This window comes from Apis dorsata, unplaced genomic scaffold (genome assembly GCF_000469605.1).
Source record: "Apis dorsata unplaced genomic scaffold, Apis dorsata 1.3 scaffold_434, whole genome shotgun sequence".
NCBI classification, from domain to species: Eukaryota; Metazoa; Arthropoda; class Insecta; order Hymenoptera; family Apidae; genus Apis; species Apis dorsata.
The window spans coordinates 261,426-270,911 of NW_006263685.1; the positions used below are offsets into that span (position 1 = coordinate 261,426).

At 31.0% G+C, this 9,486-nt stretch overlaps 1 protein-coding gene and 3 long non-coding RNA genes across 4 annotated transcripts in view; 3 read left to right on the plus strand and 1 right to left on the minus strand.

Moving 5' to 3' along the window:
* The window catches only part of LOC102674178 (venom dipeptidyl peptidase 4-like), a 248,884-nt gene extending 247,016 nt beyond the window's left edge, over nt 1-1,868 (minus strand). The window contains exons 1-2 of the mRNA XM_006619725.2: nt 1,661-1,868; nt 1,484-1,585 (exon numbers count right to left, since the gene is read on the minus strand). Coding sequence (XP_006619788.2) covers nt 1,484-1,585; nt 1,661-1,690 — 132 coding nt within the window. The 5' untranslated portion in view covers nt 1,691-1,868. The remainder of the gene's footprint in view (nt 1-1,483; nt 1,586-1,660) is intronic.
* Nucleotides 1,869-1,973: 105 nt separating this feature from the next.
* LOC102673867 lies at nt 1,974-5,263 on the plus strand. The gene is made up of 2 exons (XR_422356.2): nt 1,974-2,321; nt 5,117-5,263. It is a non-coding gene; the product is annotated as an uncharacterized LOC102673867 (long non-coding RNA).
* A 1,580-nt stretch (nt 5,264-6,843) lies between these two features.
* LOC102673736 lies at nt 6,844-8,807 on the plus strand. The gene is made up of 2 exons (XR_004151061.1): nt 6,844-8,382; nt 8,502-8,807. It is a non-coding gene; the product is annotated as an uncharacterized LOC102673736 (long non-coding RNA).
* A 212-nt stretch (nt 8,808-9,019) lies between these two features.
* The window catches only part of LOC102673613, a 4,214-nt gene continuing 3,747 nt past the window's right edge, over nt 9,020-9,486 (plus strand). Inside the window, exons 1-2 of the long non-coding RNA XR_422353.2 lie at nt 9,020-9,055; nt 9,142-9,414. This is a non-coding gene — a long non-coding RNA (uncharacterized LOC102673613). The remainder of the gene's footprint in view (nt 9,056-9,141; nt 9,415-9,486) is intronic.

Sequence of the window (9,486 nt, forward strand, 5' to 3'; positions counted from 1 at the left end):
TCTTGTTTCACGAAGACACAATTTCCCATAGCGTGATTATCAATTGAATTTACATGCAGTCTCACTGGAATGCGAATGTTTCACGTATTTTCCCTCCATTCACGTTTACGGTTTGTTTCCATGTAATCGTTTTATTGAATTCGGTGTCAAGGGTATGAAAAGCATTGAGTGGTAGAGCCATCATTTATTAATCAAACGTAGACATTCGTTTAACACTTTAAAACGCATTTCCCCTATTGATTTATCAAAATAAAAAAAGAAACAATTGAAAAGAGATTCAAAGAAATCATTGGAAATCATGTTTTGAGGACTACAAGAGTACTTAAGAATTATTCTAATATAAAATTTCAGGAAAAGGAAAAACTTACTCTTTAATTATAGAAAGACTGAAAATTTTATATCTTCGCTGTTCATTTTACAAATAATTCGTATAAATTGGACGAGATTTCAAAAATGAAAAATTAAGCTTTCTAATTAATCCAAGAGATTGAAGCCGCTGTTTCCTGGGATATACATAGCTTTGTCCTGCGGCTTTTGACGTCACATAAAGCACACAGCAGTTAGAGAGTAATTTAAGCTTGTGGCAACTGTTACAGAATAAAATTAAGAAATTCTTCAAAAGAGAAAAGTAGAAATTAAATTCTAGTAAGTCAACGTAAACTTAAGAATTTTAAAAATGATATTTTTTACCGTAAGAAATCGCAGAATGTCAAATAACAGAGAGAAACGAAATGAAAAATTGCAGAAGCGTTTGCCTCGATAGAGATCGAGAAAAGAATGCAATCCGACGAGTCACTCAATAATGATAGTCTGAAAAAAAAACGTATGAGCAATTTGAATCGTTCTCAGTGAAATGCAATCAAATTCATACAAAACTGAAACGAAATCAAAATAATCTTTTATTCTACAGCTTTGCAGCTTATGTCTATCGTCTCAAACGATTCATTCGACAACTTTTCACTTCAAACAGAACACAATTTTTAGTAACATTGTATACAACGTTAAATTATTCTCAATAATTATTTGAGAAAATGATTCAATAATGGCAACAAGTTTTAAAAATTTTCCAACAAGAATTAGCGAAATAGAAATTAATATATTCGTTATTCTAAGAAATGTCTGGTTTGCTTATCTAATATTCGATATTTTTTTTCATTATTCTCTACTGTCCAGTTCAATCAGTCAATCAAAAGACCACGCATGCGTGTTAATAGTTCGAAATTTTCCAACGTACAAAAATAATTTTCAAATTCCGTATAAAATTATGATATGAAAAAATTACATTTTAATTAAGCAATATTTTTTCTTGGAAAAATGAATCAAATCAATCATTTCATATTTATTAACTTACTAACTAACTTAAATCAGAAAATACCTCAACAAATGTCTGTTTCGAATTATGCTGACTTGTCTCGAATAACCGCCATAAAAATGTCGAAAGAATCATTAACCAAACCAGCAAATTATCTCATTTCGTAAATACCTGATATGACAGAAAGGAACAAGTCTTGAACAGGACATACGAACATGTAGATAACCTCGTCCTATTAAATCGATCCAATACGAAACCCAACCTCAATACGATCTGCGAGAGAAGGTGAATTGACAGCAAGAATACAAAGCCGCATTTTCGTAGAAAGTAAGAAAAGTGAACGCTCACGTGTCGGAAATACCGGACTGGAAACGGCATCCACGATGTTCAATATGTTCTTGATTAATCCAGCTTGACACAAATTTCGTATTTCTCGATAGAAACGAATCAACTTGTTAAAAATCGATCGCGATTAATTTTTCGATACAAAAAACTAGCGATCGAATACGCGCATACGATCATACGTCCGTAAGTATCGCGCGACTCCTTCTTTCTCAGTCTTTCTCATGCGAGTTGTCGTTCGGTAATATTCGGCTGTATTCGGCTTACTTCGGCCAAATCGTCGCGCTTGGATCCCGTAGAAAGGAGAAGTTTCACCATGTGCAACATGTCACTGCACTAGTAAAATCTTGTCGATTTTCTCCCTGTGAATTTTCATCGGTTATACGAAATCGTAGTCCATAGAATGGACATTGCAATCAATTCCGGTTGAACGTTTCACGGATCATTGTTCCATTTCGCAACGAGTACGTTTGTCCATGCGGTTACATGCATTGTTGTTACATTTCTGCCAATAGAAGAAGCCTGTTTTCATGAAGTAGATATCGACTACACACAAAACAATATGGTGACAATGTGGTGAAATAAATACTGACAAAACGCGCAATTAAAATGTATAATGAAACGTTAAATCGCACGAGAATTGCAGTTCTAGTAAGTGAGCTACATCGTAAGTAGAATTTTAATTTTGAACGTAGATTAAAGAAATATGTGAATCCTTCCTATTAGAAAAAAAGTGTAACGATGTTGTAATTTTCTCTTTGAAGAGCAACGTGAAATAAAAACAATAAATCTCATTGTGAATATGATCTTTATAAAAAAATTAAAATTACATTTTAATTTTATGCAAATGGACATCTTATTCGAACTTCTCAGTTTTAATTTTACAATCTTATCACGTTGCAACTGTCTAAGAGAATAAATTCTGTTGCGTAATTAATATTCTAGAGCAATTCAGACAGCTGTTTATTCTTTTTTTACAAAGTTTTCCATCTCGAGAATAAGAATTCAAATATAAGATAACAGAATTACTCTATCAGACGTTTCGCAATATATGTATTGACTTTGTACCATTTGCGTTCACATCGACAAAACGGTTGACTCGAAAACGCAGTTTTACGAATCAACATGACGCGCTTTTCTCTTTTTATTTGATATATCGCATATATATCAATGTGAAAAATTCGCAATGCACGCGCAGTCAAGTATTTTTCACGAGACATTTTATCACTGCGACACCTCTTTTTGAGAAAATTACGCATGCAAATGGCGAAAAAAAAAGAGAACTAGAAACCTTTCAGTAACTTATGGAAATATTTCTATAGACTAAAAAAAAAAGTGAAAAGTGCTACATGATTGCCACTTGTCAGCGTTTCACAGAAATAAATGTTTCAAACGAAACTCATACGATTTCGACGATTTACAATGTGACTGGTTACAACAAAATTGTTGTTGCTTTCATCGTAATGGATGTGTTCAAAAATTTTATGAATGACAGCGTTTTTATCGATAAATTTAACAACTATTAACAATCGCTTCTACGCAAATTATACTTATAAATTTTATACGTTATTTTATACATGTTAAAGCTAACGTTTTACAATTGCAAAATTCTATATACATATTATTAAAAATATATTATTAAAAATAACCAATTGTGAAATCTTGTCGAAACATATATCGCATATTTCAAGATGCACTTTTATTTATTTTTTTCATAACTTTAACAATAAAAGAGAAAATGCTGTTCTTGCATTATTGTTTAATAATTATGTAAGAATTTTTAATTAAAATTCTTTGAACATATTTCTGAAACAAAATTATTATAAAAATACAAAGCTTTCAAAGCTTAACATTGTTGCATGTGTTATTTAAAATCAATAATTTTTTTCTTTTCAAATAACAAAACATCAGTTTTATAATCGAATCGAATCGAGATGAAATGAAGCGAAATAAAAAGGAATCGTACGAGAAGAATGTTTTTGTAGAAGCAAATATTTTTATGAATCGAAACCTCATAAAAACCTCATTTGTGAAATCGAATAAGTCGAATCGATACATCGATTTCGAACATTTCTCGAATCGTCTTAAAATGCAAAACAGACATTATTTTCTTGAGAGATAATGCATATGAGAAAAACGATATTTAAAAGCTGACGCCATCATTAATTAATTTAATGCACAATTTTTTTCAAACATTCGTTAGTTGGTTAGAATTCATTAATTAACTTTTTTATATTTATTTCTCGTCTCTCTTTTCCGTTTGCTAATTAAACAAGTTATCGATGTTAAAATTTTCAACAAGAACGAAAGAGAGAACGTATATATTCGTAACCATGTTCGAAGCATAGAAAATACTCGAATAGCTTTTCGTTTGATTTTATTCATTCCGATTTCCAACCGCGTATAGTTACGAACCGCTTCTGTGTACGAATATTCGACGAAAGAATAATTTTCCTTCCAACCTGATTCAACATAATTTTTTTTACAATCATGAATCTGTACGCTTCCGACGAAAAATACATGGATAGTATAAAATCGATCGATTAGTTGCAACGAATGAAATTTTATACGCGAACGGAAAAACCGTAAAATTTTAACCGGGCTTTTTATTTGAATTTCAAATTTGAACTTTCGAAGTTGAGTTGTTTTTTTTTATCTAAATTTTAAATTTAATCACTTTTAAAAATTAAATGTTCGAATTTTTTTTAAATCTGATTAACAACACGAGTAGGTATAAAATGATTTTTTAATTAAAATCTTTTTAAAACGGATGTCATAGCACGTAGATTGGTTTTCATGAGATTGTTTATGCTAAATTGCTTCTATTCGCGGCGGATTACAGTATTGCTGAACGGCTGCTTCAAGTTTGTTGTCCCGTTTCAATTTCATTCGTTTACACTCGAATCGTTCAATCATGTTATCATCTCGATTCGATCCGATTTTATGCAAACGAGTTTCTACGCGACGATTTAACTGAATCGAACTCGATCGATAAAGGAAGATCGAAATCCAAATACTACTTTACGAACAATGATGTAAAAAAGAAACACTTAATTTCCACTTAAATAACGAGAATAATCGACAATTAATTCGAGTCTCGAGACAAAATATTTTTATCGAACGAGAAACTTTGAAAAAAGGAACGAAAAAGGCAACGTTTAAGGGAATATAGACAGTCTATGATCGAACATGTGTCCTGATCGATATTAAAAAGATTCGAATATCTTTCTGCAATTTTCCACAAATATTTTATTTCTTCGTTATCAAAAAATTTCACCAATACGATTCTACAAAATAAAGTTAAAATTATTGTCCAAAAAACACACAGCATATATGATCAAATCAAAGCAATATGAATATTCCATCTTACATCGAATTATAAAATTTTTCAACTTTTCAAACGAATAATCACATTTGATAATCTGTTCAAAATCCCTTTTTTCATCGTTCATTTCATTCAAGGGTCGCTAATTACTTACAAGATTAATTTTCAACCAAGTTCGCCACAGATATTACGAGATTAAGTCTCTTTTTTAAGTCATGTTGCAAGCAGGAAGCCATTTTTCTTCGACGAAGCTCTTGGCTAAGCAAAAAAAAAAAAAAAGGAAGCAGCAACGAGCCTGCTAGAATTTATCGTGTTCTTCAACCTTGAAAACGACAATACGACTTCAAATCGCGGTTTATTTTCGCCTCTATGCCATTAATCCCTCATGCCGCACAATCTCGAGCTTCGCCATTGACGTCCACGTCTGCGTATAGCTCGATACTTCTCCTTTGCGATCACAATCCAATTCCTTCCTTTCTTCTTCATCACCTTTTCTACCTTTTTCTCCGTCCAAACTCTGGCGTTCCAGTTAGCACCCGTTTCACTTTCACAAGTTGGACGGAAAGTTTTTTTATTACGTTCAAATTGCCCGATTGCTCTATGAGAAGTTAAATGAGGATCCCCAGGGCGAAGTAACCCCCGAGTTTTATGATGCGGCTTCCTCGAAAAACGCTGAGTCTAAATCTTTGAAGGCAATGTGTATCGTGAAAGCAGACTATGGTTATCTCGGTTATAACTTTAAACGAGGAAAAGAAAAGAGATGGGAAGATATTCCGATAGATAGGATAAGATACAAATTATCTAATTTCGTTAAACATGATTTTTTTATTATGGAAAAAAAAGGGAAATGTAAAAAATAAATTCTTATTCATTATGGATTATAAATTTTATAGATTTCTAGAAATGAAAATTTTTTCTCGAACGCTCTATTTTTAATTTTAAAGATAATTGGCTAGATTTGATAAGATTTATATATGTAATAATCTTCTAATAATCTAAGAAAGATTTCAAGATAATAAAATAAAAAATTTTCATTTATGAATCTTGTGATAACTTTTTTGAAAATTTAAGTTTCATCGATCATTTGCAATTCTTTATAGAAAGCAGTGTCTTATAAATGATTTTTTATTTTACTTAGATTTTTTTTATCATAAAAGAAGCGACGAGAACTTTCTTGGTTGTCTAATAAAATAGGAAAATATTACAAATTCTTTCAATCGCAAAAGAATGAAATGACTTCTAACTGAAAAACTCAAAGAAATGAAAAGAATAATCATGCAAAAGAATGTCAGAGAAATAATACATGATTAGAATGGCGGAGAGAATATTACGTGGTTAGATAACGTATGAGACAAGATAGTACAAAGAATAAACCATCAAAAAAACGCAATAAAAGATTCATTTCGAAAAGAGAAGATAATCCAAAGTTGGAATAAATATGTGCCAGTCAAGAATAAAGAATATAAATAATCAAGTATCAGCGACTGCATATAACTTTATTTCATTCCTTTCTTCTTTATCTCGTATTGACTCGTATTGTGAATTGGATATAGAATTAGGTCAGTTATATAAAGGATGAGTGCAAATATATTTTTTTACTCATCGGTTTCCAATATTATACGAATCAATTTAAGGCTAAAATAATCGTCTCTTCATCATCCATATGATTACTATGCTCATTATAAGTAAATTTTCTCTTTGCGATTGTTTTTTCGTTACGATAATTGTTTGTACAAGTTTCTTTTAGATTTTCTATTTAATTTAATTATAGATAAAAATATATTTAAAAAAGAAGAAAGTAAACTAAAATATTCAATAAAAGTTGAACTATATATAATTCAATTTATCATTTGATTATCAGAAGAGCGAATTAATCAAAAAGAATTAAGCAAAAATTTACCACGAAACCATTTCGTAAATTTCACGAAAGATTCACATATTTATAAATGAAAATTTCAAAACGTAAAAGAAAAAAATAAATAAAAGACAATAAGTACAGTTACATTTACACGTCTATATTTGAAAAATAAAGCAAAACTCGATAAGATAAGAAAATCGAAACATATTTTATATTAAACTTCATCGCTAGAAATATAATAATTTTCGATAACAAGTTCTTCATTCCGTAGATCCCTATCAACATATCGCTCGCTCGTTCTTTTCTCCTCCCTGATAGTGGTTCGTTCAGGAATTACTTGGCCGATGTTCCAACAACAAAAGTGATTCGACCGGATTATTACAAGAAAGTGTAGCAAATGCGTAATTCGATGGAATACATCGAATAACTCGGAATTACATTGTGGTTGGACAGAGATCATCGTGGAAAGGAGGGTTGAAACCACGTAGTGGACGAGAGAAGGAACGGTCGCGACGCGTTGGCGAGAAGAAAACAGCTGGATCGCCATTCGTTTTCGCGGTTATTGTAGACAGACTCGGTTCACAATATACATACACTTTGGTATCAATGTACGTGTAAGCGCGTACCTACGAATTCCTTCCGGAGCCATGCTCGTTCCACTAAATACGCGAGATCCAATTTGGACGAATCCCAAAATTCGAAGAAATAGTACCACGCATATATGCCCGCATATACATACATGTATGTACATAACATACAGAATTGTGTCTCTATTCAATATCAAGTTGACCTTAAAAATAAAATTTAAAAAAAAATATCTTGTATTAAAGGATTTTAAATTTGAAGATTATTAATGTGATGTGAAAAATAATTTTTCTTTATTTTTTTATCTCTAACTTTTATATTACATAATACTTTATATGATACTTTATATAAGATAAGTAAGAAGATTACTCTAGTAGATATGCATATAATTTTATGTATATTGCAGGCATTCAATTTCAACCAAAAACTTTCCAGCAAATGTTATTGGTACCTTCGACTTCATCCTCTATTGCTTCTATACTTCTACTTTGTAATTGTCTTTGATGAGATTTGCCTTCCGTGAAATCTCTTTTTCGAGACAAAAACATTCGTTCTGAACTCATTAGATCCAATACAAAGACGAGATTATTGTATCTAACAAGTGTAAATGTTTCTGTTAATCGTCCTCTAACTGGAAATTCACGATTCAACCTGGTATTTCAATTATTTTGCCGATAAGACGATCCAGTAAGAGTAGATTGTATCTCTTTTCAACTCAATCCAGGTCTCAACTAAACCAGATACATAGGCAAGCAACAAGAGTCAACTCGTGAAACTACACAAGACGTTAAACTCAAGGAAGATGAAAGTACGAAGTCTGCTTGTGACGCGAGTTAACTTGAAACGTTCGAAACGACAAGATTTCAACTCGGTCGGTTGATGACAGCTTTGTTACCGACTGTACCATACTAGTTCCATACATATGCAAAAACATTCGGTACTTACCTCCTTACGAAGATGGTACATCGTTGAAAATCAATCTAAGAGAAATTCATAAAATATAATCTCTCTCAAGCTTTTACAAATTACAAAAGTCAAAGATATTGCTTTAGTAAGTACTTATCATTGATATATTTCAGATACGAAATAGTTACAAGATAAAGAAAATAAAAGATTCGAGGAAAAACTGGGAAAGAAATAATCTAACCAATATTCCAATATAACGAGAGAACAAACATAAGTGGAATAACTCGGAAGTTAAGATAAACAGAATTTATAATGGAAATTTCTTTTCATAATCGGTCGAGTTTTACGAAACTTCCTACGTATTTTAATCCTGGATCCTGGAACGAGTTATGGTTAACCCGGTTGCTGTTGAATTAACCAGAAAATAAGACCAAACATCGAAATTTCGCAAGTTTTTAAATTATAATTCTTATTGTGTAGTGTGTAGCAATTAACGTTTCTATTCTTCTAATATTTCTTTTTCAATTAAATTATCTTTAATATTCTTTAATTTAAAAAATAGAAGAAAAAAGTAAAAACAACTAAAATTAACTTTTTATTTATCTTTTAAATATTATATATAATAATGGATTGTAAATTAAAGTGAATTTGAAGTCGAAATACAAAATTAAATGGATATTATTATTAAATAAAAATAAATTAATATTTATTTTCAAAAAACATTCTGGTAAGTGATTTTTTCCAATATTAAATTATCTCTTATCTATAGTTTTAAATTATAAAACTAAAAAAATATTTTTAAATTTTTCCAAGGTTTCGAGTATATGACATATTTCTAAAAAACAAGATTAGAAGAAGTGATGAACAATGCAAACAATGAACAAATAATTATTTCCAAAATGAATTGAGAAAGAATTAAAGTTCTCAGTTTAGGAGACCACTGGAAATTAGCTAACTTTTCCGACGGTTTCTCCAGGATAAACTAATTTCGAGCACCAGAAACGAATCGCTGTTCATCATAATGCGAACTCTGCGACATTCACCAGTCGAAACACGAATCCGGACGGTCTGTCCAGCTGTTTAACGGTAAACAAGCCGATTTAGCTTGACCCAACCTATCCTACAAATCCTTATTAGAGCGACACTTGGCTAATTGCG